The following is a 12338-nucleotide window of genomic DNA, read 5'->3' as shown; positions in this document are numbered from 1 at the left end:
TTACTGAATGACTAAATGTGGACAGCTGAATTCCACCAGATGTTCTCACGATTGCTGTAATTTTGCCTTACAACCCTGCTTAGTAGAAGACTGATTCCCATGCAAGAGAGGGGATACAACAAGTCAGAGTAAGTAACTTGCCCAGCGTAACACAGACTGAGAAATTCCAGTTACCTGTCGGATAGGTTCACCAAGGCTTTCCAAAGTCCCTGGGTAATTCTCAATGAGTGAGACATGAAGGTTGTTTTCTGCTCTTCGGGTGAGTGCTGACACAATGGCATAAGCCTGCTCCAGCAAAGTACAATTTTGGCTATTTCTTGCTTTGTTTCGGATTAATTCCTGTAGACGAATGATGCAAATGTTACTGTGTGGTCAGAATAAAAAAAGTGCATTTCCTTCGAAAAATAAGTTTCCCAAGTATCTGTTCCAGCTCTTTCATCTGAGCAACATTTATCTTATTCTTTCACTGCTTAGTTACCAAAGTCTCTGCTTTCCAACCCATTCTGCAGCCTCACTGACTAACCAGCCTGGCTTTTCCTTTTATCAATTGTAATTAAACAAAGATGAAGTTGCAGCAAATACCGGACATGCTTCAGTGATTGAAAACAAAACAATAAACAATAAACAATAAACAAAGCAACACACCAAAGCAATCATAAATGTATCCATTGTGTTTCTCTTGTGCTTATCCTGATAATACCATAAGGCAAGAAATTCATGGGACAATGCTAAATTAAGAGTAGCTATTTTTTATATCTATAAATATGAAAGGATGGAAAAAGTATAAAAGGGCAATTATCTTTTTGCTCTCATGTTTGTTCACATGTCTCTCTTTTAGCACTGAAGGCATGGGAAGCACCCATGCTTACTGTCTGTTCCAAGACATCCTTAAAATCTTGATGTCTGTGTGCTGGCAGGTGTTCAAAATCAGAAAGTTAATTTGATCCTTCTTCAAACTATCCACACTGCTTACTCACTTCTGTAAGCCTAAAATAAATATTTTTTTGGCCAGACAAGTTTCCTTCTGGATACTGTTGTGCTACTTCCCATGAAAAATCCTACAGAAAAATGCTGTTTTGAAGCTTTGTCCTGAGGTCGTGGCTAGAACCAAGGATAGCAGGACAGATGAAACCTTAAAAGCTGAAATATTTCAGGATAGTAGAACAGGGAAGTGGGGAAAAGCTTTTCAGAAACAGAAATTTAATCGTACTATCATGTCAATACAAAACACAGTGAGGAAAATTGGTAATTCAGTGTCCTGAACGTTGGAAATCACTTATCTTTATAACAAAACTGTTATACACATACATTTATCCACATACCTACCTATACATGTATATACATGTATGCATCTACTTAAATTTAATTCAGATAAAGCTTGCTGAAATTTGTGGTGTTGGAGACTGTGAACCTCCATCTGGATTTACACCTATTCAGGGAGCACCATCATCAGTAATGTTTACTGCCTTAACTTATTCAGTCAGTTTTTGACAGTAGTTACATCAGGAGGAAGCCAAGAAACATGAAATAAAAATGTTTCGTTCCCCCATGGGTTGCACAAATCAGAATATAAGCCTATCAGAAATAAGCATATAACAAAATCTCTTCACCTTGATAATAGTCTGATATTGCTGGATCCTGTTTATGGGTTTTTCCAGATAGTGCTGCAGTGGTGGGATAAGTGGATGTGAGGGATCTTCATTAGATAAAATTTCATCTGTGTATCTCTGAAAAAAGTACATAGAAGAAAAAGAGAAAATATTGTTATAAACAGCAATAGAAAGGATTACTCCATGAAAAATGCTCATATTATGCCCTTTCATAGACCTATCTCACTATTCCAAAATTGGATACCTCTACCACTGTAATATGTAAATATGTTCACACATTCATTGTGTCTACTGGAGAGAGCTAGACAGTGAACGCAGAGTATCATATGTAGCAATTATTTTACTCCAAAATATTTAATAATTCTTTTCAGGATCACAGTTGTAATTAATAACTACATGACACAGTGGATTATAGGATGCACATTCAGCAGGTACTTTGGTTACTGTTTACCTTGTAGAAATCCTGGACAGCTTTGCTTACAACAATCGACTCAGCCTGTACCCGCCCCACCAGGTACTGGATGTACTTATCAAATTCTGCCTCATGTTTAATAAAGCACATGGCCACATCATCATCAGTGTCACATTTCTGCAGGCCTCGGAGGAAGACACTGTGGAAGCAAACAACAAAAGACACCTGAGGAGAAGGTGGTGGATTGAGGCTAGAACTCAGCCCCAGCAGCCAGATCTTTAGATCAGGAACAATCTCAGGTCAACACAATTAAGTTATCTTAAAAGTAAGCTGGATGCATGGAGTCTTGAAGCATTGAGGGGTATCATGGAGTCCCAGGCCTGTGCTCTGACTTAAGTTATGCCATCATCTCTCACCCCAAAAGGTTTATTAGTTCCCTTGCACCTTGGCACTGCCTATGCTCCACATCCTTCACAGTAACCATAGCTACTCTATCTCTGACACCATGTGAGCCACTCTTCGGTCTCAAATGACAGCTCATGAGAATGCCTACCTGGAATGGAAGCGAGCAATGTCGTCAATATTTCTGAAGATGGTGGATTTCTGACTGGCAACAGCTCCTGGGACATTGGGACAGACCTCAGTGTACTTAAGGTGATGAGTCTGGAGGAACTGTAGATCCTGAATGTAATCCTCTTCTGAGATCAATAGTTCTTGAATAAGAACACTGAAGGGAAGACAAACAGGCAAAAAGAAAGAACAATCATCACAATTATCCTCAACATGTTAAAAGACTTCTAGGCTCTAATGAAGAGATACTTGATCAGAGTAATAGACTCCCTGGAGTGTGTTGACTAGGTCCTCCCTGGCCATAAAGGGAACTTGGACAACCTCACTCATGGTGTGCCAACTACCTCTACCTTACAGATATCCACTGTTAGGGCAGATGAAACAGAACATGAGTGATGAAAGGATTTATGTAAAGCAGACAGCAGCAACTTCATTGCTACATTATGTTACCAAGAAAGCAAATATCTCTGTGACTGCACATTCAGTAGAGTGCTGCTCTACAGGAAAGTAATACAAGGTTGTAGCTGGTCTTCTGAGGGAGCTTTCACTGTTTTTAGACATCATCCTCATATAGGCACCCTAAAGAACAGAAGTACCAAAATTTAAGTTTTTTTTTTGTTTGTTTGTTTTTGTTTTTGTTTTTGTGAAATAACCACCAGTATTCCATCACTAAAATCCTCCTATCCACCTTTCAAGTCACCCAAAGTAATTTAGATTGCCTGGATTTGTCTGAAAATGGCAAAAATCAGACTTCAAACATTGTAAGTCTTAGAAAGGGTAGGTGTCAGATCTCAGAAGAACAAAAAAGGCAACTCTGGCAGAAGGTACCTCAATGCCAACGTTCACGTTAGTTCAAAAACCAGCAAGACTCAAAGTTGTAATAAAAAAAAAAAAAAAAAAAGGCAAGACCTTACCTTAGTTTCCTTTTATATTCATCCTCAGAAACAAATTCTCCAGGAAACTCAGGAACTTCTGTCGATCCCCACTCTGGTGACAACTAAAACAGAAGAATAAAAAATATATATTCTCTTAAGTTAACAGTCCTTTTATCAGCACACACTGAGAAATGTCCCTCATGTGTTCACAGTCACTTTCAATAAATTCTAAAGCTGCAGTGTGAAATTCATTTCTTGCTGAAAGATGCTCTTTCAAACCCAGGCACACCTGCACACACAGCCAAATAATGCCTAATCGTAACATGCAAAAAAACCCAATCATTTTGCAGACCTCTTCATTGACCTCCTCACTAATTATTTCATGCAAAAGCAATGACTATAGATGGCAACAAACCCACGTAATTTTACATAAAAATAAACACAGTATGATGAGTCACCTTTAATTTCTTGTCCAGATAAGCTGGAGATACCCAACCCTGCCGAGATGGGCTGGATTTTGTGGGTTTAGTCCTGACCAGCCACTTCAGAGGATGAGCCGAATCAAGGACTTCCACGTATTGGCCTTCCTTCAAAGTGATGGTCTCCTTGTCAGGTGCAGCCGGCACATAGTCAGCTGTGACCATGTAGACATCAAAGATCTGTGTGGATGAAATGACAGTTATTTTGAGCTCTGAAAAGTGAATACAGTAACACCAGCAGAACACAAGTGTTTATCTATATTTAATGTTTTATGTCCCAGCCTCTTTATGGCAAAAAGAATCACTGTTTGCTTTTTGCAAGTTGGACACAGTTTCAAGGAGGCTTAAGCCATATTTTCAAAACTATCCAAGCTATTTGGGATTTACATGATTAAAGAATGAATTTTGCTCCCAAGGAAAAAGAATGGTCCTGAAAATGTCAAAACTGGCCAACATTGCCAAAGGTTTATTTTTTTTTCTTTTTTCTTTTCAGAAACTTTTTGAAATGAACATTCAAAACCATCCTAATTTACACTAAGTTCTGTTTTTACCATTCTGATCAACTGTAACCAAGGCCACAGAAAATCAAGCTCTGACTTTCTGAAGCCGAGTGGTGAAAACAAAAGGTATTAAATAAATAAATGGTTAAGTTTTGACCATGTTGACTTGAACAATTTGTTCAAGATCCCACGGTGAGCCATGAGAATTTGATTCTCTTCTCTGCATCACAGGTCCAATATATTTTATTACTAAATGCACCTACTGAAGTGAGGTACATCCCCAAAGGGGTTGGAGATCCTTAAAATACAGGAGACTGATCATTCTAGTGTAAGGTTTTCTCCTTGTATGAAACTTCCCCATAAAGGTATCATACCTCTCCTCTGGAATCCCCATCTTCAGATTCAGATGAAGATTCCTGAGCAATGGATGAAGGTCTGGATCGTCCATGCCGAGGAGATGCAGAGGGAGTTTTTGACTCCTCATCGCTCTCTGCACCTGGCACTCGTAGTGTAGCTAAAAAGCAGAGAGCAATGCAAAAGTAAGAAATTAAGATCTCCTATTTGAACATAAACCAAATCTATAACAACTTTCAGTGTCCTAAAAAACAAATATTGCCAGAGAAGAGCACTTGCAGTATTTAGTGTGATATCCTGCTGATATATAGGACTGAGTAAAAAACTGAGATGTTTTAATGCATGAGGCTATGTGCCTACTGCATGTATTGTTACTGCATTGCAAGAATATCTGCAGGAGAGGTATGTCTCTAGCTTTGCTTCAAGATAAAAATTTACTACATGGAAATAAATAGATGGCAAGATAATCAATACACAATGCACAAAACCAGATATTTTTCACATAATTCATCAAGTCCTTGATTTACTGCACAGCTATGCACAAAGTTTTCAGCCTTGACTAGATTTTAAAACCCATTTTGAGCTAAAACTTTAAGATGTAGGAAGTCTTCAAAGCAGGATTCCTCTCTTACTCAGGAGTGATGCATATCTGAATAAATCAAAGCACCTAAGATGTTCAAAATGTTCTTCTTCCATTTTTACAATTTGTTCTACACTCCAAAGCTCACATTTAATCCTATTCATTTAAATAAACATTGTATTCCTAAAATGGACACTAGCCATCTCAGTGTATTGTAGTAGCTTATTTATTCTTCAAATTTGTAGACTAAGACGTTAGTTTGGATGGGCTCTTACTAAAATTCTTTGTACTAAACATTCACTAATGTTCATATGCCTATGCAGGCTGTCTCAAAACCTGCTTCACAAATGTCACTGATATTTAAAGACCAAATGATAACAAAGACTTCATGTTTTTCTAAACTAATTAAATTGTGATTGCCAGGTTGCTTACCCTGACTTATTTTTGCAGATACCATTTCTGAGATACGAGAGGTGAGTTTCTGGAAGAACTCTTCTGTTCCAACATCAGCTAATGAAATAGGGGTTTTGGGTACACCTTCCCTGCCAGCTTCAAGATCTCCTGGAAACAACAAAAAATCTATTAAGCATTGAATATGGCATTGGAAAGTCATTTTTAAGTAACAAAAGCTTCTGTGGAACGAAGGTCTAAGTTTCTTCACTTCTGTTGCTTTTATAATTGTTTGCTTGCATTTCCTTCACAAAAAAAAAAAAAAAATAACCCTGAACAGAGACCAGTCCCAAAAAGTTCCAATATTTTGGACAGTTACAAGAGAACAGAAGGACAAAAGTAGGTGGTGATCATGAAAAACATAGACAATCTCAACTGTAGGTGTAAAGTACAGAAGAAGGTGAGAGAAAATAACTTCCCTTACCTTCAGAGGGTTGAACAGCTCTGAAAAAAAGAGAGTAAAGCATAGTTAGAAGTTAAAATGAAACATGTAGTAAGAAAATCTAATGGAGAAACAACTTCTCACAACTTGTGCATGAAGGCTGAGAACAGCTTGATTAGGACTCTGCTTGGTGTTGGGCAGTGCTGTTTATCCAGAACACCTCCACTGCTATCTAACACAACTGGGGAGTCACTGAAGTAGATCAGTGTCAGAGGGCTCACCCTAAAAGCAGACACCAGCACTGGCTCAGTTGAATCACTCCATATCCTACAGCCTGTACTGTCTGAATTCCTTTTGGCTACATCAAGATTTGGAGCACCAGGCTCATACAAGCACAAACACTTGGCTGTCTTAACCTTTGAGCCAAATCCCACCTGAGAATTCTTATTCCTGACTTACTTTAAATCTGTAACTTGATAAGACCTGGGTGCTTGGGAAATGGGTTGCAGAGTAATCTCTGTCTCTCAGGTGCCACATGGACAAGCTGACAGCTCTTACTGGAGGAATTTTGATTTCAAAGAGAATCATGCTACAATGACAGCTTTTATTAGCACCAAGCTCATTCATGGGAAAGGGGCAGGAGACTGCATTGTCAATACTGACTGAAAATGGCTGCACAGGAGTGAAGAACCAGCACCATTTGCTTGCATCTGGTGAAGATATGCTTGTGGTGTTTTCCAAAACCACAGCTCTGTCAAGACACTAATGTCCTGAATGCACCATCTCTGCTATTCCTGTGCTTCTGGGAGTCAGACAACACCTCTTCTGTCAAATTGTGGCAATTGGGGCGAGTTTTCTGACAATGAAAATCAATGCTCTACCAGGCCTCTACAGAAACAGTATCGGCATTTATTTATTTATTCATTGTAATCTTTCAGTGAAGCACCTGAGCATGGTTATGTGAAGAAATTACCGCAAACGAATCAAGGATATAAATTTTCATTGCACAAACCGATCTGCCCTAATTCTCTGTTAGTACACAGAAAGCAGGAGAGAGCTCACTCCATTTTCAGACAGTGATAAACTATGTATCTTCTAAGTATGCCTAACAAAGCCCCTGGGAGATGCTGCAGTGAACCAACTGAATTCATAGTGCAGCTTGCTTCACACCAAAATCCCCGTGCAGGTAATCTCTAAAATCAGCTGTAAAACCTGAACGCTAACAGGCAAGCTTGATGCTTTCATGAAATTACGTTTCAGCTGAAAGTTATCAACTATTATAAAGATTATCATATAGCAAACAGAACATTTATAGAGGAATACCAGCTATAAACTTTTGGAAGTTACAGACCAGTGTCACTTAGTCCAACCAGGACACGTCCTCTGCTTTTTGATTAGGTCCCTTTTGTCATCAATGGAGATAGACACTTCCAGACAGCAAACTGACTCCCAGGATGGAAAATTCACCCTCTGGAGGAATACTGATCAATGCTTTTAGGCTAGGTATATTCTAGAAGCTAAAGCATGTTCCGGTGGATATCAGTTTTCTGAAAGTACCTCCCTAATATCCAGACCAAGTATTGCAAATCAAGAGGTTATCTTAGGGGCATTTATAAGTGAGAAGTTTGTGAGCAGACCTTTTTGATCTAATACTTTTTTTTTTCTTTTTTTTTTTTCTTTTTTTTCTTTTTTTTTTTTTTTGAAGCATCAATGTGTTTAATTGTTGGCAAGCGCATTACCCTGCATTTTTTTGGCATTTTTCTTAGAGGATGAAAAAGTAACAAGATTTTTATATGTCCCTAACCAAATATTTTTTTGTCCCTTGTTCCTGTCTTCCTTGATAATCAGGAAGAAATGTCTGACACTGATATTACAGCATTTATTGGACTCTTCATTCATGGGGCCTCAAACTATTTTACTAGTGTCCATGAATGAATGCTCTGAATAACCTATATCAAGAACTATAAGGGATAGTCCCATTTTTGTGATGGGAAAGATGAGTTATAAAGAGACAATAGTCAGTACTACAGATGTTGGCATTCAAAACTATGTTCAGGATCCTCAATGGAAATAGGCTCTTTTTTGTAGGTACTAAGCCACTCACTTCTCACTGTTTTTCCAAAATCTTTTCTAGCTTCCTCATAGCAACCAGACCAGTGAGTGCTCTGTCACACACAGCCCATAATTTCACAGTGAACTCTGGTGCTGAGACACGTATACAACATGTCCAAAGTATGACACTGCCTAAAAGTAACTTGGGAACCTCTGCAGTACGCTATTAACATTGCTCCACTTCAGCCTGGGTGACCAGCCACTTACCCCAGTGTGGTCATTATGGCTTCTGATACCATCACGCGTTCTTGGGTCAGAACTTCAGCTTCTTTCACTGCAAGATTAGGATTTATCATCAGAGGACAGAAGACATAGGATGGTCTTTTATATATTTACTCTAGGTACATTTTCTAGACATGGACTACTGGGAATACTGACATGGTGAATCCGCTTTGTTAGTAGCTCCTGAGCTGAGACACATACTCCCACTTATGCAATGCAAAGATTTTGTTCCTCTCCCTGTTCACAGGGAGATGTAGGATTGTCCCATTTCTCTACAGTGCTCAAGCTATTCTGTTGTAGCTCTTAGTACAGTAAAAAAAGTGGGATGAAAGGAAGGATAAAATAAAAATGCTTCCAAGTCCTTCCTAGTGCTGCCCTTACTCTCAGACTGTATTTACTTCCCCATCCTCTTACTACGGGGAACATGAAAGAAGTTAAGGAAAGCTCAGCAATAGTGGAATCAAATAATTCTGTCTGCCTTGGATTCCTAAATGCAACTCTGAAATGCAAAATATCCTAGCAGACTGAAATATTCATCTTAAAATATTTTATGATGAGTTTTTCCAGCTATTTTACATTGCTTTTTTTTTGTTTGTTTTTGTTTTGTTTTGTTTTGTTTTGTTTTTTGGTCTGTTTGTTTGTTTTGTGTGTGTGTGGTTAATGTAGTTCTTTCTCATACTTGTCTTCTGCTTATACAGAAAGGATGCTGCTTTTAATTGAAGCTAGAGTCAGAAATCAAAAACAGTATTATAAAATTTAAGAGCATCATCATCTGCAAGGCAAGCAAAGTCATAGCTAATCTTGTGAAAACATATTTATTTTGGTCATGACTTGATTATTTTCCTTATGACTCATACTCCTAGGACCTGTATAAAAGGTAATATGGAGAACATGTCATTATTATAAGAAAAATTTACCATCTGCAACTTCTAGGGTGGCAGTGCAGATGGACTGGCCAGCTTTGTTGGTAGCAATGCATGTATAAGCTCCACTGTACTTCTTTTTAACATCCAACAGGATTAGACTGTGATGCATATTTGAGCTGGCGAGTTTATATCCAGGAGTATCTGGTTTGATCCACAGGATGTCTTCCTGAGACTCTTCTTTCAGCCAAGTAATAGTTGGTGGTGGATGTCCTAAAACGAAAACCAATGCAGTGAATTTGTTTTCCTAATGGTGTCACTTCCGCACAATCACAAGCCATGCTGTGAACAAATGCTGCTTTTGATGTTTCCTGATTTTTCTCCAAAAATAGGAGTCATAATACATAATAAAGGAACATAAACCTTTCTATTGCACACTCATAAAGACATTAAAAGCTTTTTAAAAGCCAAGGCTGTTAATCAACACATCTTCATAAGACTAATATTTATTTTTATCCCTATTTTTACATACAGAAAAATGGAGGTGAAGATGAGTAACATGCTTTCCTGCAAAGTGCACAAAATCTCTTAGAGTTGAGAGTAAAGTCCCAAACTTCAGTTTAAATACTGGAGATGAGGCTGCAATGACTTGGGTCAGAGAGCATCCAAAATGCATCATGAAGTTATGCAATTTAAGTGTTATGCAGGGAGACTAGGTAACTATTCACTTACCTTCAACTTTTACTGATAATGTGATGCTGGCACCTTTCTTCACCTTTTTATTAGTAAATCTTTCTAGGAACCTTGGTGGTATCAGCTGCTCATGGGAATCTGAAAATGACATTATTGATGAAACATGGTGACAACCTCAGTGTGAGTTTAGACTACTGAAAAATTCCTGCAGGCTCTGTCATCACCTGCTGTGGCTTCTCTCACCTGTTTCTGGCTCTTCTTTCTCATCAGGATCTGTAACACAAGGAGAAGAAAATAAATGACAAATACAAATACCTTTCTGTCCATGAGTTGATGAAAAAAAAAAACAAACAGAAAAGGGATTCCAGAGGATCACCCATTGCAGAACATATTACAGAAATCTTAGTTCTATTAAAACATTATTCTGAAGTACATTTATTAATAACGACAAGAAGGGTTCTATAGCACAGGAATGTATCCTGTTTAGGTTTTCAAGTACTATTACAACACATACTTGCAAATATCATTTTTACATCATAAAAATACAATGCCTCCCTACCAAGATGACCTAATTAGTAATTTCAGAACAATTATGTTAATAAATACAAATGCATCTGGTCATCTCTGAAAACACCAGTTTCCACAACTCTCAAAATTTTAATTTATGACAGTGTCTTACTACAACAGCCTGACATATGACTTATAAGAGGCCCTCAGTTTCAGTGAAATTAACCGTTAAAGTTAATGAGGGCAGGAGTAAATTGTATGTTTATGAGACAACAATCAGATCCTAGAGAAGTGATATGTCTCATCTTTGGGACTCACAGTAAATTTACTGAAGAACTAAGATTAAAGCACGTCATGTTTTAACTACAGCCTTCCCCATCTCCCTTGACTTCCCTTGGTAGGCTTTCTCAAGAAAAAGAACTATACAAATGGAAAGATTTCAATTTGTAAAGGTTTCCATTTTTCCAGAAAATCAGGTGCCAAAAATAGGTCAGTATTACCTTTGACTACCAGCCTGGCTGATGAATATGCAGAACCAGCAGAGTTGATGAGAAATATTGAGTATTGGCCAGCATCTGACTTAGTGACATTGAGAATTTCCAGTGAGTGCAATTCCCTTTTATCGATCTTCAGGATACGATCTGAGGCCTTTAATGGCTGCCCATTCTTGAACCAATAGAGACGGGGCTCTGGGTACCCTGTGAGGAGCAGTTACAGGCACAGACAAGAGAATGCATTAGCAACATTGATTTGGGAACATCTCCAACCAGGTAGATCCTTCTGGACAGCCAAAGAATCCTCAACTGTGCCCTGGGATGTTGTTTTGAAAGTTTACCCAACTAGAACTGACAGCAAAATCATGAAATTCTATTTATTTATAAAAGTTCTTTTGTGTCTCTTCAGTTTCTGGCACTCCACATATTTGTTGCATATCCAAATGCCTTCCAGGTTGGAAAGGTAATGTTCATGCCTGACTTGCAATGTACATAAAGTGAAAAGTCCCTAGTGAAGTAAAATGTGGGTCTAAGCACTCTGGCTTATATCACAGTTTAAGTATTGGCTCCAAAAACTGAAGCCAAAAGATTTTTCATCATTTTTACAGGCAACAATCAGAAAACAAACAAACAAAACAAAAAAAAAAAAAACAGTACCTCTCCCTACCATAGACAGGCAACATCAAAAGGATGTTTCTGCATTTTTAAACTTGTAGTAGTGACTCCCTGACAGAGTAAGGCAAATCTAGTATTGTTTCATTTATTAAAGAGCAAAAAGAACACTCTCACTGTCTTTTTTTTCTTCCTTATTGTTCCTCTATAACTAATGTGCTCAGAGACAGCAGGACTCAGTTTTCAGAAGCGTATGCCTGTAATTATCCCTGTAGATACAGGAACAGAATGAGACACTTAATTTGCTTGAGTCTTCTGCAAAAATCAATGCATCAGCATTGACTCGTCAGAACACACAGACATTCTTCTGTCTGTTTTGTGTAAACATGGAGCAAAATGCACAGACTGGGGAAACGACTGCAAAGCACATCAGAAAACCTTGGCCAGCAGTTCACCCTGACAACAAACCTGGAACAAAAGACAGTGTTGTGGGCTCCCCTCACCTTTCACCTTCAGGTGGAATTTAGCCAGTGGTGCTCCAGGTGCCACATGAATATCATGAAGTTCATCAAGGATCTGGGGCAATTGCTCTTCTTCAGTGGTAGATTCCTCCTGTTCTCGAC

At 38.3% G+C, this 12338-nt stretch overlaps 1 protein-coding gene across 1 annotated transcript in view; it reads right to left on the bottom strand.

Annotated features, from left to right (window-relative positions):
• OBSCN (obscurin, cytoskeletal calmodulin and titin-interacting RhoGEF) overlaps window positions 1–12338 on the bottom strand; it is a 175207-nt gene that overhangs the window by 49620 nt on the left and 113249 nt on the right. Inside the window, exons 75-89 of the mRNA XM_032182181.1 lie at window positions 12219–12337; window positions 11110–11307; window positions 10346–10375; window positions 10142–10240; window positions 9464–9682; window positions 8532–8598; window positions 6255–6274; window positions 5813–5941; window positions 4821–4960; window positions 3926–4126; window positions 3507–3589; window positions 2576–2749; window positions 2062–2221; window positions 1611–1727; window positions 175–339 (exon numbers count right to left, since the gene is read on the bottom strand). Of these exons, the coding sequence (XP_032038072.1) occupies window positions 175–339; window positions 1611–1727; window positions 2062–2221; window positions 2576–2749; window positions 3507–3589; window positions 3926–4126; window positions 4821–4960; window positions 5813–5941; window positions 6255–6274; window positions 8532–8598; window positions 9464–9682; window positions 10142–10240; window positions 10346–10375; window positions 11110–11307; window positions 12219–12337 (1921 nt within the window). The remainder of the gene's footprint in view (window positions 1–174; window positions 340–1610; window positions 1728–2061; window positions 2222–2575; window positions 2750–3506; window positions 3590–3925; window positions 4127–4820; window positions 4961–5812; window positions 5942–6254; window positions 6275–8531; window positions 8599–9463; window positions 9683–10141; window positions 10241–10345; window positions 10376–11109; window positions 11308–12218; window position 12338) is intronic.

This window comes from Aythya fuligula, chromosome 2 (genome assembly GCF_009819795.1).
Source record: "Aythya fuligula isolate bAytFul2 chromosome 2, bAytFul2.pri, whole genome shotgun sequence".
Classification (NCBI taxonomy): Eukaryota; Metazoa; Chordata; class Aves; order Anseriformes; family Anatidae; genus Aythya; species Aythya fuligula.
Note: the sequence above shows the minus strand (reverse complement) of the source record. Positions and strands in the feature narration are given on the sequence as shown.